The sequence below is a fragment of the Camelus bactrianus genome, chromosome 1, assembly GCF_048773025.1.
Source record: "Camelus bactrianus isolate YW-2024 breed Bactrian camel chromosome 1, ASM4877302v1, whole genome shotgun sequence".
NCBI classification, from domain to species: Eukaryota; Metazoa; Chordata; class Mammalia; order Artiodactyla; family Camelidae; genus Camelus; species Camelus bactrianus.
Window position 1 is genome coordinate 106,233,841 of NC_133539.1, and position 26,240 is coordinate 106,260,080.

At 33.6% G+C, this 26,240-nt stretch overlaps 1 protein-coding gene across 3 annotated transcripts in view; it reads left to right on the plus strand.

The window, feature by feature from the left end:
- Positions 1-26,240, plus strand: part of PIK3CB (phosphatidylinositol-4,5-bisphosphate 3-kinase catalytic subunit beta) — a 149,498-nt gene that overhangs the window by 71,122 nt on the left and 52,136 nt on the right. For 2 of the 3 annotated variants that reach the window (XM_074370615.1, XM_074370620.1), the window contains exons 4-9: positions 654-879; positions 5,783-6,006; positions 8,455-8,634; positions 11,066-11,236; positions 12,134-12,211; positions 25,320-25,571. In XM_074370615.1, the coding sequence (XP_074226716.1) occupies positions 654-879; positions 5,783-6,006; positions 8,455-8,634; positions 11,066-11,236; positions 12,134-12,211; positions 25,320-25,571 (1,131 nt within the window). The remainder of the gene's footprint in view (positions 1-653; positions 880-5,782; positions 6,007-8,454; positions 8,635-11,065; positions 11,237-12,133; positions 12,212-25,319; positions 25,572-26,240) is intronic. The other variant, XM_074370622.1, reaches the window with a different exon arrangement.

Here is a 26,240-nt window from a genome sequence, read left to right on the forward strand (position 1 = left end):
ACCTTGTGTTTGTATGATGACCTTGTTTTGCATGATCTCATCCAGGATTCTTGGGGAGAGATGATGAGAGATTGACTCTTCTCATCCTGACAGGTCAATGCTAGTTAATAAAGATGACTGGTGAAGAGAAAAGAATTCAGAACAGAAATAATGTAAATTTTGTATTGAGGTGATGATTGATACATACTTTATTCTCTTTTTTTTGGATTAGAAGTTATTTATGTTCACAAGAGTGTGAAATGTGGAAGTCTTCATTGATTCTTATTCTTTATAGATACTCACTTTTAATATTTTTGTTTATATAAATGCACTTTTTGCATTGTGCCATCGTACTACTTTACACAAATGAGTTAATATCATTCATATTCTCTTGCAGTTTGCTGTTTATAAAAGAAACTAACCTTAATATATCTTGTGTTACTGTGTTTTCCTATTTTATTATCACAGTTCCATGTTACTCTGTTTTTCTATTTTATTACCACAGTTCTATAATATTCTGTAATTTATGTAACCAATCCCTTATTGCTAAACATTTAGCTTGTCCTCAGTTTTTGAGTTTCACAAACAGTGCTGCAGTGAGCATTCTTGTAGATACAGCTTTGTACACTTGAGTGTTTACATTCCAAAAAAATGTCTTACTATCTTTTCTGCAGATGTTATGGAAACAAGTTCACAATTACCCAATGTTTAACCTCCTTATGGAAATTGATTCCTATATGTTTGCATGTGTGAATCAGACTGCTGTGTACGAGGAGCTCGAAGATGAAACAAGAAGACTCTGTGATGTCAGACCTTTTCTTCCAGTTCTCAAATTAGTGACAAGAAGTTGTGACCCAGGGGAAAAATTAGACTCAAAAATTGGAGTCCTTATAGGCAGAGGTAATTTTACAAATTCTTAGTATGAATTTTTAACATGTTTGTTGCTATATGTATAAATGTATAGTATGATGTAAGACATTTTTTTGCAAGATGTGGTCCATAGCCCAATGCTGGTCTGTAAATTGTTGTCAGTTGGAGATAAAGAAAATACAGAAATTGAGAATAAATGTTTAAGAACTTCTCCAGCGATGTGATATTACCACAACATCCAAGGGCTCATGTATTCTATATTTTTTTCTTTTCCAGTGACTTATTTTTATTTTACAAAAGCACTGGTTTTTGGAAGATAGGAAAGAAAAAGTTGTTCCTTTGCCCCAGGTAGCTCATTTGAGAAGCCCGTTTCTAAGAGATAGACCCTTACTTTCTTGTGGACTATAGCTCCAAAGATTTTTTATAAACTTTTAATTCTTTTCCAGTAGAAAAAGTTTTTCTTTTGTTTGAATTGAAGAGTATATGGAAAAATAGAAAGAATAGAAAATCACTTATAGTCTTATCCAGGATAAGGATATCCACTGATAATATTTTGATAATGTGTGTGTGTGTGAAAATGTTATGTTTGTGTATTTTTTTGCTGATGGAAGGAAGCACACCAGAACCACACTGATAGGGAAGCTAAAAATGTTTGATAATTCAAAAATTAGCATTGCAGAGTTAACTTCTTTCAAAATATAGATATCTTTTTGAGATTTACCATCTTTTCAAAACTTAGATCACTGTACTCTCTTTGGGTCTTGATCTCCAAAGCATATGGATTTATTAGCTACCATTACTGTTACCCAAGCTTGTCAGATTTACCAAATAAAAATACAAGAGATCCAAATATTACATGAGATACACCTAAAGCTAAAAAGTCATCTACTGTTTATCTAAAATTCAAATAGAACTGGACATAATGTTTTTTAAACTCTAACTTTAGCCTGTCAACAACACAGGTATCTAATATATATATTAGAATTGAATTTCTCTTTTATAAACAATGTACCATATTTCATTTAGTATCATAAAGCTTATTGTACAAAAAAAATTTTTTAATGAAGTGTACCTTGCAATTTGAATGACCAAGAAAATGTAAGGAGTGTTTTACTGCATTAAATTAAGCAATTTATAAGCTCTTAAAATTTATAAATTATACTTTAGATCCTCTGCAGATTTAAGAAAGCTGGCATTGTGATCATGTACACAAATTCAGGTGTTAACATTCATTTAAGAAGTTAAGTCTATTTTAATATTTTAAAATTAATTTTCACTATAAATACCTAAGAAGTCAATTTTTGCAGTTGCTAATTTGTATGTGATGACTACAACCGGGACTTGTTGAGGTCATGCCTCCTGGGAAAACAATAAACAATTATTTCAATTTAACTTCAGGAACAAGTTTGCTGCCTCCTCCTCCCCAAAGAAAACAATAGAACCTTTACAAATATAACTGCCTTGATGGGTCTAAAAATACCTTTTCCTGAAAGATGATCATTTTATTTTCTATGTTTATTCTAAATAATTATTTACAGAGCTGCTGTTGGGGTTCTGATTATTCTCTATAGTGAACATACTTGACGCTCTTGCATTAATTTCTCCAAACACCCAGTGGTAAATCTTGATCAGAGAATTTTGTCAGCACCCTGACAAAAGTATTTGAACACTCCCTTCCCCACCCCCGACCTATCTTTAACATGAAGGAAATATATAGTCTGTAGGATTTTAACAGCATCTTTAGTATGAAGTCATTGTCCACTCAAAACTTTTTTAATACCAAAAGTTTATATTTGACTGTAAATATGGTACTCATCTTAAAATTGAAATTTTGCTGTCAAATTTTCATACCACAAGACATAGGCAATTAACTAGGTTTTTGTTTGTTTGTTTGTTTGTTTTGGTGGGGGGAGGTATTTGGGTTTATTCATTGATTTATTCTTAGAGGAGGTACTGGGGATTGAACCCAGGACCTCATGCATGCTAAGCATGTGCTCTACCACTTGAGCTATACCCTCCCCGGCAATTAACTAGGTTTAAAATTAAATTACTTAGCCTAACTTTTTATATTTGGCAAAGTTTTATTTTTAAGAGATCTTTGTAGTGGTTCCCAAATTCAGGCTTTATCATTTTTTTTAAAAAGCAGATTATTAAGAGATTGGGATCTAGGGAGTCTGGGATGAATTAAAGAAACCTGTACTTTTCAGTTGACACTAATAGTTATGTGAACAGAATCCCTTATTTATGATACATTGAAAAAGATTACAAAAACAGTAGTGATTATAATTCAGTAGTTTATGTTGAGTGTTTATACTTGGGACCACAGTAGTGAACTTGGGTGATGTGGTCTTTGTCTGCTTGGAGCTCACGATCCACTGGGAAATACAGATTAGTAAACAGACAGTTATAATACAGTGTATAAACTGCTATAAGTGAAGGAGGGTCATTTAAATCAACTGGATGAGTCAAGGATGTCCTCTTAGAGGACATAACAGTTAAATTGAACCTTCAGTGCTCATTAGCAGTTGAGCAGGTGAAAGGAGTTGGAAGAAGGAAAAGCAAATGGGAATGGCATATGTGAAGGATAGCCTGTTCAAGGAATAAAAGAAATTGGTTATGGTTTGCTAAAGGGGACAGCTAGGATAAGCAGGAAGGCGGCCAGAGAGACAGCCAGCTTCAGGGCATACAGAGCCATCTAGGCCATTATAAAAAGTAGGACTTAACTCATAAGAGCAATTGAGAAGCTATTGAAGGAATTTAAGTAGGTGACGAACATGAGCAGATTTGCATTTTAGAAAAATTACTCAGGTTGGGGAATGGAAATAGTTCAGAGAGATTAAGATTGTAAGTAGAGAAATTAATGAAAAACTGATGTAGTAATTAATCCAAGGAAGGAATGTTGATGGCCAAGATTAAGGTAATGGCTACAGGAACTAAGAGAAGTAGACAGAACTGAGAGACATTTAGAAATGGATTAGATGTGACTTTTAGTTGATGAAGGAAGATAGAGTTTGATTTTTGCTAGAAGTATTAGGTACTCATTTACCTTTCCTTACCTGTAATACCGATGATTTGTGGCTAGAAAGAGTTTGAACAGTGCTGAGGAAGAAGTTCTAAGATTCTTAAGCTAATCTGCTTAAATTACCATGCATTCATACCTGACTTAGAGTAATAAATTTCATTAGAGATCTAAAACTATCCAAGAGATCGTATTGTACCCTCAAGATTTTACTTTGGCTCATTATGCAACTTAAATATTTTAATTTTTCTATGTTTAATACCACAAATTGATGCTAGCTTTTATTTAGAAATAATTACTGTTCTAATAGATATAAATAGACCGTGCATATAAATCCACTATTGACATGCATATATTCAAATAGTGTAGGTTCAAATTCAGTATTGATTTGGCCTTATGGAATGAAAAGTAATAGCCCTCTGTACTGTGCTTACCTCCCTAACACTATGAAATGCTATTAATAATACCTCAAGTTTCTTTCCAAGGCAGAATTTTTTACATGTTTTATATGCTTCCTTTTGAATTTGCATGAAAGAAATCTTGGGAGATGTATTCTGTCCCTGCCTTGTAAATTTAATATATCTGGGGCTTTTAACGTAACACACAGATCTATTTTACTCATTTTGTCACTTGTACTACTCATCTCATAGTATATGGATGTATCTTCATTTTTTTAACCAGGTCTTAATGATTAACTTTAGGTTATTTCCAGTTTTTCATTTATATTATAAACAAAGCTACAGTGAACATGCTTGTACTGATACCTTGCTATCTGTACAATTATTTCCATAGGTTTGTGGAAATAAACATCACCCAAATGAGATTAGACTGTTTACTCAGAGCTTGCTATAGTAAAGAAACTTTATGTTTGTCTGTGACTCAGAGTTAGGCAGGGGAGTGATAAAGTTAATAAAGTGATGTTGGAAAAAGGGGATGGCTTTTCAGGTATGCTTAATTGGAAGTTGTTGGCAGGAGGAAGCTGAGGGAGGCTCAAGAGAAGTTGAGTATCTTATGTGATTGGTTTGGGGAGCATATCTCTTTCACTGGTTGGTCCTGAGTCTCTTAGGTTGAAATTCCTGTTGGTGGAATTTTGAGGTCATAGTGTGTGCGTGGGCACGTGTGCGCATGTTTGTGTGTGTGTGTAATTTCTAATAAATATTAAATATGCCTGTTTCTCTGTAACTGTTTCAGCTTAGGTTTTTTCAAACTTTAAAATGTTTACCAATCTGGTAGATAAAAATTAACGCATGTATAAAAATTTATACATGTTCATTTATTGTTTTAGGTTTCTAGAATTAGTTATTAGAATAATCTTAAGTTTATGAAAAAACTGTCTTCGTGGCAGAGGTGCTTCATAATTAAATATAACAAAGAATAATTTTATGTTTATGAGATTTTTGACTGATATATTGTAACCATTGTTGAAAAATCACAATTGAGCTAAAAGTTTAACCCATAAAATTTAAATTTACTCAGTTTTAAGTTAAGTAATAAGTTTTAGGTTTATTTGTAAAGCTTTCAGATTCTTAGATACTTTAAATGCACTTTACTCAATTTGTAGAGAAGAACTGTGGATGTTTCATGTGTGGTTTTAAAACGGTACTATGAATTTCAGTGATTATAAAAATGGTAACCAACTGCATTTCTTTAAGAGGTTTCAAGTTTGTATTCTTTAGAAGTCTAATTGTATGTTTGTCTTCTATACATGAAATTCGTTATTTTATCTTGAGTATTCTTTTTATCTTTCATAATATTTTCCTGCCCAGTTAAAAAAATTTTTTTATCGTAGTATTTCCTGCCCAGTTTTGTTTGCTTCATAAAAAACCAAACATCCAAGCTAGTTTTTGGTGAATATATTTTGTATTCTCGTTATTATTAGCTACTCAGAATGACACCTTTAAAAATTTTGTCTAGGTCTGCATGAATTTGATGCCTTGAAGGATCCTGAAGTTAATGAATTCCGAATAAAAATGCGCAAATTCAGTGAGGAAAAGATTCAGTCGCTTGTGGGATTGTCTTGGATGGATTGGCTAAAGCAGACCTATCCACCAGAGCATGAACCATCCATCCTTGAGAATTTAGAAGATAAGCTTTATGGAGGAAAGCTTATTGTGGCTGTTCATTTTGAAAATTGTCAGGTAATAGTATATTATTTTAAGAAATACTTTGTGATAAATTTGTTAATTTTACCTGAATGCAGCACCAATCTTAGAGGAGGCTGTTGCTCACCTAGTAAAAACTTACAAAGACTATTTTGAGATTTAAGATGGAAATGCATTTAGGATTATGTATGACAATCTAAGTTGACACATTCTTTACACATATATGGTTTTTTGATGCAGTGGTATGTTTGTTTAGATCGGGGTCAGCAAACTGCAGTGGTTTTGAATGGTTTTTCTATTTTTAAAAAAAGATGTAAAAAACTCAAAGAATTTTGAAGGGATGTTTTAAAAAAAGGAAAGAAAAGAAAGAAGAATATTGGACAGAGACCTATATGTTTTCAGCAAAGCCTAGTCCTTTAGAAAAACGGTTTGCCAACCCCTGGTCTAGATAATGTTGTTTAATATGGATATAATTTTGTTTTCCCATGTGATTTTTCTCTTACCTGTAAAATGAAAGTTTTGATCAAATGATCTCTCCCCCCCCCCATATTCTTACATTTGCATTCTGTGAATATGTGAATTAAATGCTGAAATGGAATTGAGCATTATAAGAGTATAGATACAGTTAATCTGTATTTGACTGTTTACTGCAATAGTACAAACTAGATCATGCTGCTATCCTTGTATCAAGTATGCTCATTTTATCATTTAGATTCTGGTCTTAGAATTAGGGTGGGAGTACAAGGATATTTTGTTATTCAATTAGTATGATAACAACAATGAAAAAACTATCAGTAGCCATTCTGTACTGGGCACTTTACTATGCCAGGGACTGTGAAAGGTATATTTTTTTAAAATATATTCTTCACTTCTCATAACAATTCTGTAGAGTGTTGTTATCTTATCCCCACTATATAAGTGAAGAAACTGAAAAGGAGAGAAGTTTGTTTTCTTTGTGTGCCATGCCTCATAGCTGGGCAGTGGTAGAGCCAGAATTTTATCCAGGTGTTTCTTGTTTTATCAACTCTGCCTCCTTTCCAACAATACGTGTATTTGTTAGGACAAATGTGAAAAAAAAAGGATCCTACTTTCTGGGATTTTATAAAGGAAGCTTGTCTAGGGAAAAAAAACCAGTTTGTCACTCTGTCCTGAGATAATGTTGAGACTAAAGTTCAACTTAAGTCAATCAAGATTTGGATATCATAAAGTGTAAAGATCAAATTTAAAATACCATTTACAGAATTCTGCATTGTTAAAAGAGCTGGAATAATAAAATTTACTGTTAAAAGGCGATTAGAATTCAACTTGAAAATTCTTACTCTGGGCAATTTGTTCATCTAGCTCAGTGTGAGTTTCATCACATATGGGTCAAATCTCTACTGGATATACAGATTTTAATGTGATCATCATTGTAACAAAGTAAATGTGAAAAGAAGTGTTTTGAAGTTATAAGAGAAATACAGATACTGTGAAATCTTACTGGATTCCAGGCAGTCATAGAACTTAATGGTGAAAGGAGTTTAGAGATCATGTATGTAGACTCTTTGTATAACTTAATAATTCTTTTCACCATCCCTTATATCCTGTGTCTCTCACCAAATACATCCTGTGCTATGGGAAGCCTCCTGACGCAGCATGTTTTCACTGTGAGCAAGCACACATTTAATTTTGAATTTAAAAAAATTAAAAATATTCAAACTACCTTTCTGTAACTTCTGCCCATCTGGTTATAATTTCCTGTTTGAATAAGTATCCATTCAGTCTCCCTTCATTCTACACCAAATATTCAGATAGTTGAAATATAGCTGTCATATCTCTCCTTAGTCTCCTTTTCTTGTGGCTAAATACTTCCCCAGGGATTAAACCAGAAGTTCTTAGAATTTTGGATCATATAGAATAGTAAATCCTTTAAGTTATTAAATAATTCTTAGAAGTCACATATAATTTATTATAGCTTTTTATTTAGGCAAGTAATACTATTTTTAAAAAATCCTAAACTGTAATTTATCGCCAACTTGATTTCATAAGTAAATAAACATTTTACCATCAAAAAAATAGGAATGGCAGAACCTCAGAATAAAGAAACATTTGGCAACCTCCTCCGTCATATGTGCATTTTCTCTTTTGCCCCACCCCCCATCCCTGCCCACTTCTATAAAATTCTCATTTGGATCTTTCACCATCACTGCTGATGACCAGCTTTGGGATACAGAATGTGGGAACACTAAAGTAAAAATGAGATGAAATGTAGCAAGGTATTCTTTTAGGTTAAAAAAATTGGTTATCCAGGATTGGTAGGGGGAAAGAAAATTTACTGAAATTTTAAATGTAAACTAAATATTAAATGTAAATGTACATATATAAACATTATACATGGCTGTATACAATGTAGTACAAATAATACTAATAATAAGCACAAGTGTATAAAGAGTAATTTTCTTCAGCATAAATATAAAATTGCTTTTTTCTACTTCCCCCTTTTAGGATGTGTTTAGCTTTCAAGTATCTCCTAACATGAATCCTATCAAAATAAATGAATTGGCAATCCAAAAACGTTCGACTATTCATGGGAAAGAAGATGAAGTTAGCCCCCATGACTATGTGTTGCAAGTCAGTGGGAGAGTAGAGTATGTGTTTGGTGATCACCCCCTAATTCAGTTCCAGGTATCTGTTTTAACTATCAATTTTCCAAAGAAGTGTGTGTATGGTATGCATTTAAACAACTTAAGTTTCTGATCCAAAAAAATGTGTTGTCATAGTAGAATATTTGGAGCCTACAGAAAGAAAATACAGAATTAAATAATAGATATTCATAATCCTACTTGCTTCTGAGATAACCACTGTTAATTAACATTTTGGTATGTTTTCATCATTTTACTTGCAGTTATACTATGTATTTCTGATAATAATTATATGCATTTATATGTGTGTGTATGTGTTTTGTCTCTGTGTTTGTATTCTGCTTTTTCATTGAGTGTTATGTCATATTTTTCTATAGGATTATGAATTCTTAATGCAATTCGTTACAGTTGCTTACTATATCACATAAATATAATGATTTCAATAAGAAATATCAAAAAAAATAGAAAATACTTTAAGTGGCCACTAAATGAATTGTGTAAAAACTTATTTGTGATTATCAATTAAATAGGTAAAGTCATATAAATTTTCATTGTGTATTAGGAAAGTTTGCAATATCAGCCTAATATTTATAGGTATAATTTCCCCTTTCCCCTACTTCCATATGTGGTAGGAATTTTGTAAGCATTAGGTCTGACCATCCTCAAAAGCCTTTGTTAGTCTTTGAGATATTTATTTCCATTTAATCATTAATTTTTTGAGTAGATGTTTTATGTAGGACATTGAAGTGCCTTAGATTATTTTTGGAGTATAGTTGAGTTTAAATAAGATATGTGCAGTGCGACATCACTTCCCCTACCAGAAGGTATACTATTTAAAGAATAGGATCCTGGCTTTGACTTTCTAGGAACTTGATATTTTTGTTGAAATTACATTTGAAGACTAAAAAATGGTTGTTACAGAAAGAATTATATGGTTGTTACATAGACTAAGTGCGAAGTTAGGGGTAGATAGTAACAGGATTTTAGAAAAATACATGATTGCTCTTATTTATGATTTTTGTTTTAAGTGGGCTACAGGCATGCCATTTATTAAGTGATGTCTGTTTGAGAAGGAGTTATATTTTATTAGCAGGTAACGGGGATTTTATACCCTTCCCCTCATATTTTTAGTGTAGCCTTTAATTCTTGGTTTAGTAGGTAGAAAGTCTAGCAGCTGTTATAACCTTGTGTACAGCTTTGGGATCTGTGGCATTCCGATGGTAAGTGCTTGAACTCTAGCTCATGAGAGAAAGAAGGAAGGTGGAAAATACTTGGTAGTAACATAGAAGTACTGACTTCTTCCCTTCATGTTCTGTCATCTTTTTAGTAGTCTCCTGTGTCTTTAACACTTTTTTTTTTAACCTTAATAAGAGGAAAGTACATTGTTTTGCCCAAACTGGAATTTGTTTATTACAAAGAAGAATAAAAGCAGGTGTGCAGTTTTTGTACAAGGTCATATGAGAAAGAAAATATGCAGTGTAGTCAAAGGGGCATGAAGGAAATGGAATGATACATTTTTCATAGGGAAAGGTTTTTGAATGAATATAATTATCATAATACTGTAACTCCCACTTATAGGCCATTCTGGAAATGTTTTTTGTTTAATTTCAAAAATGTATTTTTAGTGGTTCTCAATTGAATACAATATATTGAATCATACTTTATATCTGTATAGAAAATTTATTCTACTGAGGAATACATTGAATTTCTGTTCATTTTATTAGGAATCTTTGGTAATGTGAATACCACTCCTTTTCTTACATGCCTCTGGACAGCAATCTTGGTTTCATGGAAATGAAACAGAGTATCCAGGTGGGATGGCCAGTAGGTTTTTCATGGAAAGACAGTAATGGTTACCTAGAACCCTGTGCTGAAAAGGTACCAGGTCTACCGCAGGGATGCATAGAAAAGTGTAGGACTTTTTAAAAAATGGTCACATGTGTACCACATATTCACCTTTCCTGACTTACTGGTCAGTTTACATTGTGGCATCACAGTCTATGATGATCAAGTCTTGCTCCTGGGAGGATACACCAGTTGGTCATACTGCTGGGTATTAAGTGCAGAAAGGAGAAGGAAAAACATCTAGACTGATGCACATATTTTTCTAAGGTTTAGCGAACAGAAAAAAAATCAAACAGGTGGATTTAAATCCAGTTCTTAAAGATACTAGGTGTATAACTTAAACCTTCTGGTTTCCAGTTCTGTAATCTATTAAAGGGGGAAAATCTCTTAGAGTTAGAAAGATGAGTTATAACATTTAAGAAGTGTCTAGTTCATTTCTTAAATACTTAGATGTTCAATTAATGGTGACTATTTTATGTTGTGATTTTAATTTTTCATATTCTTGACATGAGTTGTTAAGATACACTTTAACAGTACTTTTATTCTAGTGTTGTTCAGCTTAATTTTATTCTTCTGTTGATTTATGTTTTGCTTGAGAATCCTTCCCTTATTCTTTCTTGCCACTGTAGTATATCCGGAACTGTGTGATGAACAGGACCTTGCCCCATTTTATACTTGTGGAATGTTGCAAGATCAAGAAGCTGTACGAACAGGAAATGATTGCCATCGAGGCCGCCATAAATCGAAATTCGTCTAACCTTCCTCTTCCTTTACCACCAAAGAAAACTCGAATTATTTCTGTAAGTTTTGTGTGTGAACCTTTGGTGACCCCAAAAGGCATGTGATTCTGTTAGGTTGTATGCTTAAGCCTCACAAATACATTTTTTGTTCAATTCTTCTTCTGTGGAAACTAATGCATATTTCCAAAGATCCAGCACCATTTATTAGTAATTATCTTTTTGGCTACTATTCTTTTTCCTTACTTAAGCTACATGTAATTGTAAATAGGCTATTTATGTTTCCTGTTATCTTTTGATGCTAAAGAAAAATGCCATCAAATTGGGAATATTTTGAAATTAGAGCTAAACATAGGACTTCAAAGAGCAAGTTGAGACATTCTGGTAGAAAAGTTAGACGTGCAGAGATAGTTGATTTTCTGGTATATTTCATTTCTGTCAGCTTATCTGTAATAGTGTTTTTGGTATAGTTTGTTTCTTATTGATTACTTTTAAGCTTTAAATGTAACAAAGGCATTTTTTTTTTCTAAAATGTAATACATTTATATAAAGCAAATCTAAAGTTTGTGTTCATTGGAATAGTTAACAGTTTTTAAATAGTTCTTCAGTCTTAAGAAATTGCATGTTTAACCATTCCTTGATAATTAAAAGATTATCTATATATTAATTTATATGGTCATTTCTTAATTTATCCAAAGCTGTTAATACTATTTGTGTATGGTGTTTAATTTAGTGAATCTCTTAGCAGTATTAGAATGCTGCCTATTTTGCCATGAGAACTAAGTGCTAGTGGTTGTGATGCTTAATTTAATATATTTGATTTTTAGTTGTTAGTTCAGAGGTCTATTTTCATTATTTTGCCAATGGACATGAGAACTGATAAGATGATTTCATTGCTAGCATGAAATATTCAATTCTTTCTTTAAAATACTCTGTATTTATTTCATTTTTTTTTTATAGCATGTTTGGGAAAATAACAACCCTTTCCACATTGTCTTGGTTAAGGGAAATAAACTTAACACAGAAGAAACTGTAAAAGTGAGTACTTGTTAAGATTTGAATCTGTCTTCTGCTTTATTATTTGAATAACTCACTAAGTTCAGTGACTGTCTCATTGGATATTAAGTTTTTCTTATATTGGTCACTTATAGGACGTAGAATATGGTAATTTATTATGAGACAATTTAGAATTTTTGTTTCAAAATATTCTTTGAATAATTGGAGATGTACTGGAAAGATTGACATTTTCCCAGGGTATACTGTATGAAAGAAATTGCTTTAGATCAGGAATTCAGCAAGTAAAATTTAAGCCAAAACTATGGGTCACATGTTTCTGTACAGGCTTACTCTGCTTTCTCACCCTTGCTTAGAGCTGCACTCAGCCTCTCTCAGCCCATTTTTTTTTTTTCCCTTTCCTTTTAAACTTGCTGAACACACAGAAAATGTAATACTATTTCCTGAAATAAAATAGATGACTACATTGTAGACCACAGCTTGTTAACACATGGGGATTTATTGCACCACCCATATAATTAGGTAAAGACTTAACAAGGCATTTTGTCTCAAAATGTAAAGCATGCATTTTCCTCTATTTTGCTTGGCAGGAAGTTAAGTGAATAGTTCTGTGATCCAAGAAAGAGATTCAGTTAGTTTGAGATGTTTGCTGGCATGAGGATATATTCAGGAGCACCTTGCCAAAGATTACCAATGACTTGCTTTTATAAATGGACATTAAAGATTCTTTGGGTAGCGGTCATTAAAATAAGGGATGTCTTTGTCTTATATTCTCAGCTAGATTTTAATTTTTAATGAGTATGCTTATGGCATATAAATTAAATTGCTAAGGCATTTAGCCTTTGTTTTTATTTTAGTGCTAATTTAACTTTTTCCTTAACTTAATTTAAATTTTCTTTATTAATTTTTTTTCCAATTGCAAACAGTATAACTTGATTGTTGCAACAGGTAAAAAATAAGCCCAAACATGATTTAATAAAAAAGATCTCTCCCTATCTCTTTACCATCATACGGGATTCAAGGTCAACAAATCTTGGGTGACATTCATGTTTATACAAATATTTATAAACATGGTTTGGGGATTGAAGGGGTATTGGTTGTGTTTATTTTGTTGATTGGTTTGGTTTGTTAAACAAAAGGGATGGTATATATATTATTCTATAACTTGACTTCTTCTCTTTGTAATGTATCTCGCATAGCCCTCTGGGTTATTAAATATTCAATAGCATTCCTTGGGTATTTCTAAAGGTAGAACTCATATATAGGCAACTCTACCCTCAAGTCATATTTAGTTTTTAATTGTGTGTGTGTGTGTGTATGTGTGTATAGAATATGATTTTATATATATATATATATGGTTTTGCTCAGTGGTTTATATGTACATGTGTATAATTTACATGGGAATTCCTACTTGTTCTTCCCACTTACTAGCTTATTGTTACTTATTTTATTTCTTTTGTAGTTATTATTTCTCTGCAGCCTTCTCTTATTACCCAGTTTCTTCCTAAAGAAGCATTCACTACATGCTTATTTTTCTTGAGCAATTATGCTTTATTTCTTTGTCAGTGACAAATTGTGAGTGACATTTTATTTCCATAGGTTTTACCAGCTTCCATCAGCTGTTTCAAGCTGGACTGATTCTGTTGTTTGTGGCCATATATTCTTAGGAGTAATGGGCTTAATGTACTATTTAAAGTATCTCTCCCACTCCATTCTGTCTAGTTGTCTAGTTCCCCCCTCCCTACCCCTTTTCTTTTTCCAGTGGGGCTATATAGTTGAATTTAAGTAAGTTAATGCAAGTACTGCATGGCTTTCTTGTAGGTATATGTCATTCTTTTTATTATTTTTTAAATTTGATTCTATTGAGTTACAGATTCCTCATTCTTTTTAATTGCCACACGGGTTAGGAGTTCCAGTACAGTGTTGAAGAGAAATCTGGCCAGGGGAGGGCAGCTTTACTCTTTTTTTCCAAATTTTTTTCTTTCCTTAATGTGTTAGGGAAGGACCTTCAGTATGATGTTGAATAGAATGATGAGAGTAGATATATTAGTTGGGATTCTCCAAAGAAAAAGAACAGTAAGGTGTGTGTGTGTGTGCGCGCGTACACACAGATGTCCACGTTTCCATATATATTCGCGCGCGCGCGCGCACACACACACATACATTTATTTAAGGAATTGGCTCACATAATTATGGAGATGGTTAAGCCTGGCTATCTGCAGGGTTAGTTGGTAACTGGAAATCCAGAAGAGCTGATAGTTTTATTCTAGTCTGAGTCTGAAGGCCTAATCACCTGGAGGCGCCTGTGGTGTAGTTCCTGTTGTAGTTCTGTATGCTCAAGACCCACGAAGAGCTGCTATTGCAGTTAGGTAGTCAGGCAAGAATTCTTTCTTAGTCTGAGGAGAATCAGTCTTTTTGTTGTATTCAGTTCTTCCACTGATTGGATTAGGATTACCTTCGTTAAGGAGGGCAATCTGTTTTAGTCAGTCTACCATTTAAATGTTAATCTTATTGAAAAACACTCTCACAGAATATCTAGACACCCCAGGGCCCAGTCAAATGGACAAATGAAATTAACCATCACAGTAGACATTCTTGTTTTGTTCTTAATCTTAAAGAAAAACATTTAGTCTTTCAACTTTAAGCATAATACTAGCTGTAGGGTTTTCATAGATGCCCTTTATTCAAGAAATCCTCTTCTCTTTCTACTCTGCTGAGCATTTTTATCCTGAAAGGAATAGAAGAAAGTTTCACTGTGTCCAATGCTTTTTCTGTACTTATTGAGGTGATTGTATGGTTTTTATATTTTAGTCTGTTAATTTGATTTTCAGAAGTTGAAAGCAACCTTGTGTTTTGGAAATATGCACCGCTCAGTGGTAATATAGTAGCCTTTTTCTATATTGCTGAATTTGATTTATTAATATTTTGTTACAGATTTTTACATCTATGTGCATGAAAAATACTGGACTGCACTTTTTGTATAATGTCTTTGATTTTGGAATCAGGATAATGTTGACCTTATAAATTGAGTTGAGAAGCTTTCCCTCACCTCAATTTTCTGAACAAGTTTATATAGGATTGGTTTGTATAGGATAGGTTTATATAGGATTACTTCATCCTTAAATGTTTGGTAGGATTTACTCCAAGCCACCTGAGCCTGGAGTTTTCTTGGTGAGGTGGTTTTTAATTAGAAATTTAATTTCTTTAATGGATATATAGCTAGTCATATTTTCTGTTTCTTTTGTATCAGCTTTGATAATATTTGTCTTTTGAAGAATTTAAGTTGTTAAGTTTATTGGCATTAAGTTCATAATAGCCCCTTAAATTTTTTTTTATTGCTGTGTAACAAATTACCACAAATCCAGCACTTAAAACAATACCTACTTATTAGCTCATATTTCTCTTGGTTAGAAATCTGGGCAAGGTGTGGCTCTGTTTTCTGCTTATGGTCCTATAATGTTGAAATCCTGGTGTTAATTGGGCTACATTCCTTCCTGAAGGCTCTGGGGAAGAATCTGCTTCTAAAATGATTCAAGTTAATGACCAGATTCAGCTACTTGCGGTTGTTTCAAGCTATTTGAGCTTCTCAATTGCTTCTTGGCTTTTGGCTGAGGATTGCTCTCAGTTACTAGAAGCATCTACCAGGTCTTGGCTTGGTAGCTCTCTCTATTTTCAACTCCAGAAACAGAGAATTTCTCAAGGATCAAATCCTTCTTAATGCTTTGAATCTCTTGCCAGAAGAGCCTGGTCCCTTTACAGGGCATACCTTTGGGTCAGGCCCATGAAAGATAATCTTCTGTCCTTAAAGCCACTTATGTCATATTGTATAACCTAATCATGGGGATGAAATCCATTGTAATCACAGTCCCAGTTCTCTGGAGTCTGTAACATAATCCTAGGTGTTCAATGGGGATTCACTACTCGGACTGGCTGACACTTGAATGTCCAAACGCTGAAAGTGTTTAGAATTCTGTAGTATACAGCTTCCCGGCCAATCTTTTCCCAGCCTTGTGTCATTTCCCCTTACAGGTGTGCATCTTAATATTTAGCAGAAGCCTGAAATTGGTGCTGCCCAAGATCTAGAAGATGGTTTTAGTGCAAACAGAGCTCAGAAAGCCCTCTCATTATAGCTCTAGTTAGAATGGGTTTTTCTGACTCTCAGAGTGAGTGGGGGGATCTCCACATTTTTTCCCCCTCTCTTTTTTGTTTTCTTTTCTCTGTTCTCATTTGCCCTAGTTTCCCAAGAAGTCCTGTGGCAGCAGTAGCAGTGGTCGTGGTGGGAGTGGCAACAGCAGTGGGGACAGGACTGAAATGTACTGCTGAACCTTCCTGCCTGATTAGAGGCATTGTAGTCCTAAGAGAATGGGGCATATCCTTATTGGCCTTCCCTCCCCGCCCCCGTTCTCTCCTTCTCTGTTTGGCATAGTTGTAGGAAGTACAGGTCAAAAAAGCCTCAGTTTTCTGACTAGGTAACAAGAAAAAGGGAGTCTCAGGCAACCAAAAAATACTTGTATGATTTCAGAAAGGGAAGAGCTCAGGAAACTTAGAGGTTTATTCCTGAGCTGTATGTGTATGGATATATGCCTATATACTTTGAGAACTGAACGGTGGCATAAATCACCACCCAAGTTTCAGACTAGTCAACTGTATGGTGCACACATAGGACAGATTCAAATAGCCCTGCAAAGGGTTTGAAAACCGAACCGGTATTGGAACCACAACTCAGAAAAGGCTTGTTGGAACTTGCAGCCTGAACCTAACTGTTGTCTCCTAAAACAAAGATAATCAACATTCTGTGTAGAATATAAACAAAACCCAGAGTCTTATAACATAATAGTCAAAATGTCTAGGATACAATTCAAAATTAATTGGCATATAAAGAACCAGGAAAACCTCAAGTTGTACACACCATGAAAATCAACAGACATCACTGCTGAGATGACATAGATGTTGGAATTATCTCACAAAGATGTTGAAGCAGTTATTATAAAAATGCTCCAACAACTAAGATCAAACACAGTGGAAAAGAATAGAAAAATAGAAAGTCTTACCCAAGAAATGCAGTTGTCCTTCAGTATCTATATGGATTTTGGTTCCAGGACCCCTGGAGGATATCAAAATCCATGGATGCCCACATTTCTTATATAAAATGGCATAGTTTTTAAATACAACCTATATGTTAAATCATCGCTAGATTACTTATAATACCTAATACAATGTAAATGATATGTAAATAGTTATGAGTGCAGCAAATTCAATTTTTACTTTTTATAACTTTCTGGAATTTTTCCCCCCAGATATTTTTGATCAGTGGTTGGTTTAATCTACAAATGCAGAACCCATGTATATGGAGGGCTGACTGTAGACTATACAAGGAGGAACCATATGAAAAATAAATAACTAGAATTAAAAAACTCTCACTGAATGAACTCAATAGTGGAAGGAATGAGAAAGGAAAGAGTCAGGGAACTTGAAGATTAATCAATAAAATTTTCCAGTTTGAACAACAGAGAGAGAAAAATGACTGGAGGAGAAAGAACTCTACAGACCCTCAGATACCTTTGTGACAATATCAGCAGGTCTAACATTTGTGTAACCCGAGTCTCAGAAAGTAAAGAGAAAGAGTGCAGTTCAGAAAAACTATTTAAAGAAATTATAACTGGGAGCTTTCCAAAGTTGGCAAAAGATACAACTATAACAGATTCAATAAGTCCAATGAGCCCCAACCATGATAAACCCAGAGAGTTCCAAGCCCAGATACATTCCATATCAAAAATCATAACTTCACCCTTATTAGTCAAAAATCATAACACTCAGAAGACTAGTTATATGACTCTCAGTCAGCACTCCAAACCTGTTAAAATAGATATAACCTGGGGAAAGAAAAAAACTATCTTAATCTTTTTATCTTCTTATTTCAGTGCCTGGAGCACAAAATAAATATTTGTGCAATGAATTAATACATTTTACTATGACTCTCTCTTACATCTTTATATCCTTAGTTAAAGGCAGCACAGGACTCCTCCCATAACCAGAACAAACATGCCTTTTAATTAAGTGAAACCATGGAAATTTAGGCTACTTATGCTACTGATTTTTTTTTTTGGTGCCTAATATCAAAAGGCAAAATGTAGTGGATTTTGGCCATTTTGTTGAACAAGAAAGAAATTAGGTGTTGATGTTGGGGAAAAGTTTCTTATCTTACCCAACACAACATTTTTAATTGGTGAGTTCAGGAATGCAGTCTGTGTGTAGACTTGGCACATCCTTGCTATAGCACAGTGGAAAGTCCTTTGCATGATAAAGCCTGCCTTCTCTTGATCTCCAGGTATTCTGGGGCTTGTGAAAAAGTATCTCTTTGCAAGTTTACTAAAGTCGGACAATAAAACATGTGACTGTATTAATTAAGCATGATGGTGCTTTGAAATTCTTAACTTTTCAGAGCCTGAAGATGATTCAGAGCATCAGGAAATGTGACAATTTTGGCAAAATTTCACATATAAGTTTAGAGACTGGTTTTTCTCACTGCTTTTTCTGAAAACAAAAACCTTCTTTTTAATGCCTCCTACTACAGGAGATTCAGTGTTCAGAAAAACACAACTTTTTAATTTTATTTTAAATGTAGATGATTTTTTTCTCATTTCCTTTTAGCCATGCATGAACTTTAATCATTTTCGTGAATTATCAAATTTCTCAATCAGAATGACTTTATTTAAATAAACCACACTTTAACTATTAGATAATGATTGATATTTCAACAGGTTTCTTTAGAATGTGCAGGATCTCTTTTTGTATATTGTTACCACACCCATATTAGAGTCATCCTTTATTGTTATTCTTCTTCACATCACACCCTTTATTAGCTATTGCTGTTTACAGCTAGTATAGATAGGACTTGAGTTTTTGTTTTTTTTTTTTTAGCGTTATAGCCAACTGATCCATAATTTTACTTTGTTCCATATATCTGAATTCTGCCAGAAGTTGGTTGATGAAATTATAACTACCATTTTTTTGTTTTGGTTTTTTAAGTATTAAGTAATGTTTATTGAGTACTTACTATGTAGTGAGCTCATTTGTTTTTATTTCTCAAAAATTGTCAAAAACCAAGAGATGCAAACATTTCTAAGCTCAGCAATTTATTTTAAGTAGCTTATCTTTATCACAATAACATTGAAAAATATTCTTTTTCTGTTGTTTTGTTTTTACATTTTTAAAAAATTGAAGTATAGTCAGTTACAATGTGTCAGTTTCTGGTGTACAGCGTAAAATGTCCAGTATTCATTTTAAACTTGTGATTTTTCTGAATAAACTATATTCTGTATACAAAAAGTGATAAATTCATGTCTTAAATGGCACTGAGAATAAGACTTGAATATCATTTTTATTCTGAAATTCCTATCTTCCATCTTAACATACAGAAGATACAAAATATATTTTATATATGTTTTATTTATGATTTACCTAATCTCATTTCACAAATAATTTGAGGTAAGGTTGCTTACATACCCCTAACCCCCACACGCACAGTCTCTCTTATATGTATACAAAAATATATATAAAATTTTGACTTTTTGCGGTAGGTATGTGTATAATAAGATCCTGTATAACTGGTTGCTGTGGACTATAGATTTTGCTCTCTGCGCAGTATAGCTAGTGGCCAAAGCAAAGGAAACATGATCAGTTATAGGATTCAGAATCTCCTAAGATAAAAACAGTCTCATTAGTCATGTGGTTGTAGTTCATCCTCATATTGGAAGTGGAGAGATGTTTGGCAGCTCGTTAATGAAGGAGACACAGTGGATGATGATACGGTGGGCATCAGCACCCCTGCCTGCTTCATTATAGTAGGTAAAATAATGTTTCACATATCTATCTCTTATAATATCTTTCACTGGATAGACTTAATATATAATATTAACAGTGCAATTCAGAGAAAGTCACTCTATATGAGACCAAAGTAATTCAGTGTAAGTACTCAACAGTGTGATTTGTCTTGAATTAAATGACAATCTTTGGACTTTTCCAAAGAAATAAATATATTGTGTATCTTTCTGGAAATTATATATGTGTATTTTTATTCAAAATTGGGTTTTGGATAAAGATTAGGTAGCAGAGACTGTTGTGAGCATTTAAGTTCAGATATAAATATCTGAGACATATGTATATGAGATCAAAGCATATGTAGTTTGATTATCAACCGAGCCTAGTTGTAAAGACATGAAGTTCCTAAGCTTCATGTGTGAATACATGCTAACCCCTACCCTGCCACCCATACACCTCTGCACAGAGATTTGTGGAGTGTCACGTGTCTATGAAATAACCTACATTTTTCAGGAAGAAGGTACTCTGTAAGCCCTCTACTTCATGCACCTTATACCACATCCTCAATCTGGCCCACCCACATGACTTCACAGTTTAGTAACAATGATCTGTCTCTAGTTGGTAAGTATTGGATTCTGATTTTTATATTAGGTACATAATTTGATCTTCTTCATTACTTGTTTTCCTTATACACAATAGTAGACTAGTATTTTGTTGTTCTAATGTTTTATAACTTCTAAATAGAACAGATTGACAGATAGGAAGTATCCTTTAAGATATGTCATCTTCAAGTAATAGACAACCTGACAAAACAAGTAGCTTAAATAGGGCTTTAAATTGTTTCCGTAGTTGTATTGAATGTGAGGGAGGTGCATCTCAGAGGAGAGTAACTGTGGAAGTTTTTAGCAGTGAAGAAAAGGTAAAAAATAGTTCTTACAGCGACGAAAGAATAATTTACATTTGACATTGGTCAGTCATGTGCTGGTCTGCCCCAAAATATTTGATGTCGAGGAGAGGCAGGTAATTAGGTTTATCCAGGATACTGACTTCAGTTGAGTATGACAAAGGGAAATATGGGCATTGGCAGAGAGTTGGTGGGGATGAAGGCAAACAAAACTAATAGAGAAGTGGGGGAGGTGTTATTTTTGAAATGGAGGCCTTAATGAGGGCAGGGAATTGTTCTTGTGGAAGTTTTGGAGTGAGCTGGCAGGTGAGATAGTTGGAGAGTGAAATGTGGGAATTAATTTCACTTGAAGGTGTTAGAGTGTGGTGAAGTCAAATTCAGGGTGTGATTGTAGGAGCCTATGGCTGAGGGGAGTGAGAGGAAGTACTATGGAGATTTTGAGGTCAAGGACCTCTGAGGTCAGATGGATTGTTTGCTTCATGTGGGCCCTGCCTCCACACCTCTTAGTGTTTTTCCTCTAACTCAGATCCTTCAGATCTTGGAAAACAATTACTGATACCTTCTTTGTAAGAAAATTGAAAAAACTGTACTATCTTTGCTTATGATTCTCAAGCCTTTGCTTCTAGCCCAGATTTCTCTTTAGTTACTGACTCTGTTTTCATGTGCTACATACACATTTCTAAGGCCAACTTATATTTACTGTCCCCATCTCATTCTCTTGCCCCTTAGACTGCCTTTCCTCTTATATTTGGTAGAGCAACTAGAGTTGCCCGACTCCCTTACCTACCAAAGCTAACCAGTTGTTCACATACTGTTGACTTGACCCCATTAATATTCTTTACTATCTATTTCTTCTTCTTTGTCTTCCAGACCCTTTCATAGTTCAAGCCTTTCTATCTTTCGCTGAATTACAACAGCAGCCTCCCCACTGCTCTCCTTGCCTCTCTTTTCACACCTTTCCTTATACCCAAGCACTTCTACTTTCTTATGGCAAAGTAGTCCTTTAACTGTGTAAGTTATATTCCTGCTTAGTGGTCTTAAGTGGCACTGACTTTGCTGCAGGCCTGTCCAACTCAAGCACCTACCATGGTCCTCAGGTGTGTCTACCTATACTAGACTATGTTTGGTTCTTCAGGCATGCCAGGGGAGTTTGTCTTTGTGTGGGCAGTAGGTTTTTCCTCTAACTCCTCTGCCTGTTGAACTCCTTTTGTGGTAATATTTGGTACAACAGTGGTGGAACGTTTCTTAATCTCATGATAAATTAGAATCTCCCATCCATTGGGAGATTGTTTGATGCCCAGTCTCCCTCAGGTATATTAGGAAGGGAAAAAAAAAAAAACCTTAGAAATCCAGATTTGGTGCTCTTTCTTCCTACCTTTCATGTAATTTTACTAACACTAAATGCCATTTATTGTGCATTTCATGGTGGAGCCATTTCTTAATTGCTTAGGAGAAAGTAATTGTTATATAGTTCTTACAGGCAGCTAAAATTTTCGTTACCGAATAAAGGAATTGTGAAAATGAGAAATTGTATGTCAGTATACTCATACTCCTATTCTGTCTTGACTTTTGTTGGATGGGGGGCTGTTTTTTAAAAAAAAAATTAAAATTATCTTTATTGCATTTTGTACAGATGGGAGTCTAAAAAATTAACACAGTAAAAGCTAAAAAGCATTAGGTAGGAGCATTCAACAATAAAGGAAAGACCCAAGCCTCTCCTTTTCATATTGGCACATGTCTTGGCTGTTAAAAAGACTAGTATTATTAGTTTCTCATAGTTTAGATACTTTGAGGATAGCATAAAGGTAGACACAAAGATTTCCTAAAACTGCTGTTACGTGAGTCCTTATTTGTAATTATCCTTGTCATGTTCTTTTCGAACTGAAAATGAAAGTCCTTAGACTTTTTGCCTAATTTCAGGGAACACAGGGAAATGTCATTTAAAGTAGTATAGAGCCATGGAGTTAAACGAGGGTTTTTTAAGACTATGGCTACTGAATCTTGAAACTGTTGGTTAAAAAACGGAGAGAAACCTGAATGGCTGTTTTTAAAAAGTAATACCAAAAAAATCCTTTCCATTTTCACTTATATATACCTTCATTAAATTTAATGAGTTTTGGATTGATGTGTGCATTTGGTGTTAGTGATTAGGATCTTAAATTTAGACCATCCAGCTGTTTTATGTGATACTTCCTAGAATATTAATTTTAAAATTATTTTAAAGATAACATAAAATATAATCCCAGATCACTTAATTACTTTTTTTGTTGGGGGGGGATTAGATTTATTCATTTATTTTTAGAGGAGGTACTGGGGATTGAACCCAGGACCTTGTGCATGCTAAGCATGCACTCTGCCACTTGAGCTGAACTCTCCCCCTGAGATCACATAAGAGAATGACAAATCACCAGTATTCTTGCTGTCCTACTATAAACTACTTTTATTTGTATTCTTCACACAGTCAAGATATGAATATACTTTAACGAGTATATATAGTATTTCATTTTTCATCTAAAAGTGTGTAATAAATTATATTCCCCTAGTATACAGTATAGGCTTCATGATGGGTTGAAAATAAGAGACATACAGTGTCTTAAGTAGATGTTGGTGCCATTCTCATTAGGATTAGTTAGGTTCTAGGGACAATTTTTTTTGAGTTTGATATGAGAGAGACTTGTATAGGTTTGTTGCCTACTGGGGAGGAGGATTATTTCCCAATGCAGAGGAGCAAAGGAGGAAGGTCTAAGTACTTGGGCAGTTGGAGCAAGATGGAACCGGGAGCTTTGAAGAACGAATACCCCTTTCCTTATGAAGCTGAAGGGAACCAGATAAAAGTTCCTGCTGGCCTGGGAGTTTATTGAAAGTGTTTTAGTAATTCTTTGTAATTCCTATGCTTTAATCTTTTCTGTGTTACAATAGTCTATCTGTATTTGGTGTAAATAATCAATTTTCTTCTTTTAACTTAAAAATGTTTTTAAAGGAAGATTTCAAACTTAGGTGAAAGTAGAGAGAATGGTATAATCGACTTCCATGAACCCATCACCAACTTCAGTGATTATTTTGATAGATAGCTTTTTAGTAATTTTTCTTTTAAATTAGTTTTTTAGTGATTTAAAAATATTTAACCCCTTAATCCATCTGTTTATTTTGTGGGAGTTAGATAAATGAGTACTATTTGTTAAAGTAAGCCATTCTTTCCCTGTCACACTGTGAAGTGTATAGTCTCCTAACCTATAATTTTATTTATGCCATCAGAGCATCATTTGAAGTATTTTCTAGGTTTTAAACCCATAGATGTAATACTATAAATACTTATAATAATGTAAAAAGTTAATAGTATTATCAACATTTAAAATTTCATATTACTATAAAATATGTTTTAGTATCTAGATATTCTTCAGTAATTACCTTCCTTTTCAGAATTAGGGTAGTAACTCTTTAAAAAAGTCAAAATTTTTATTGATAAGCTTTTTTTTAATTAAAGAAAGACAAACCTAAGTAATTCCACATTTGTATTTATTTATTCAGTAAATATTTATTGAGTACTGCTGTGTGCTAATGTCACATCCGAATTAATCGATAAAAAAGTTTGGCCTTAAAGGGTTTCACTGAGTCAGTTTCAGTGTTTTGGTACTGTTTTTAATTCTACTTTTACCACTCACTTTTAAATTGGAGATAATCATGTCATTTATTTTTTATTATTATTATTTTTTTTTGGTGGGGGTAGGTAATCAGGTTTATTTATTTATTTTTTAAGTGGTGGTACTAAGGATTAAACCCAGGACCTCATGTATGCTAAGCATTCATTCTGCCACTGAGCTGTACCCTCCCCTTGTCATGTTTTTTTTAAATAACTAAATAACTGAGTAAAACTTTCTGGGACATTTTACATATGTTCTGTATCACTCTGGACCTGAGTCTCTAGAAAAAATGAAAGACAGTGATATGTAGGATAATTATAAATATGGATAGATTATCTTTAAGTTGACTTTTATAAAGACCAGTTCATAAATTATTTGGACGTAGAAAGAGACTTGGACACATTTTATCCACCCTTTCCCAACTATATAGAAGACTAAAACAAAGCCCCAAGTAAATGAAGTGAGTGGAAGTAAGCATATGATAGTAGTTTTTACACTTACGGTTTTGGCTTCTTTAGACCCATTTATACCAATGAGACCTCTGGCATTTTTCAGCTGGTCTACTTAGTAAATGAAAAACAGGTTAAATGAACAGTTTAGTGAAGTATATGCTGATTAATTACAGTCTGATGGTTCTGTGGACAAATAGGCTTTCCTAGAGCTGGTCTGCTTCTTCTTTACTGTGTGTTTCTTCATCGTCCAAAATAGAGGTGTTTCGGTGGTTCAATATATGATTCTGTATTTGTTTTTGTCTCCATCATTACAGGTTCATGTCAGGGCTGGCCTTTTTCATGGTACTGAACTCCTGTGTAAAACCATCGTAAGCTCAGAGATATCAGGGAAAAATGATCACATTTGGAATGAACCACTGGAATTTGATATCAATACTTGTGACCTGCCACGGATGGCTCGATTATGTTTTGCTGTTTATGCAGTTTTGGATAAAGTCAAAACGAAGAAATCAACTAAAACTATTAATCCCTCTAAATATCAGACCATCAGGAAATCTGGAAAAGTGGTAATTATGCACTAACTTCTGAAAAATTTTTTATAATGGAATAGTAATAACATTTCCTTCTTTATGAAAAGTTTTTTAGAATGAGGACATGAAATTTATACATTAAAAGAACTGGTTACTGTATTTATCTACATGAATTTGAATCTATTAACGTGAGAATGTTATTATCATATAGTTTTTTAAAATGAATTTTATTGTCTAGGAAGTCACAGAAGAGTTACTTTCTGAGTGCTTTTTCTGTCATTGGTTAGAATTTTACTCAAAATGTTCAAATATTTATAGTTTTTTGATACACTGTGACCAAATTAACTAGTCTATGTGTCCAAATAAAAGTCCTATCAGCTTGGTGCTTCCTTTTTAGAAATATAAATTCTACAATACCTAGAGACATTGCCTTCTCCTAAGTTAAGATTTATATAGGTTGGAAGCTCTTAAAACATATAACCTGGTATTATATCACACATATTTTCTTGAATCATTAAAAATTTCTCATCATTTGCAATGGCTGTACAATAAATATTCTGCTTTTTGGATACTCTGTTTTGTTATGAGACATTAATTGGCTTTTAGGATTTCCTTTAGCTATTATAAAGGTGTTGAACATTTTTCCATGTACATCTTGTTTTTATATTGCATAAGTTTTTGGGGAAATCATTTAGAACTCTAGAA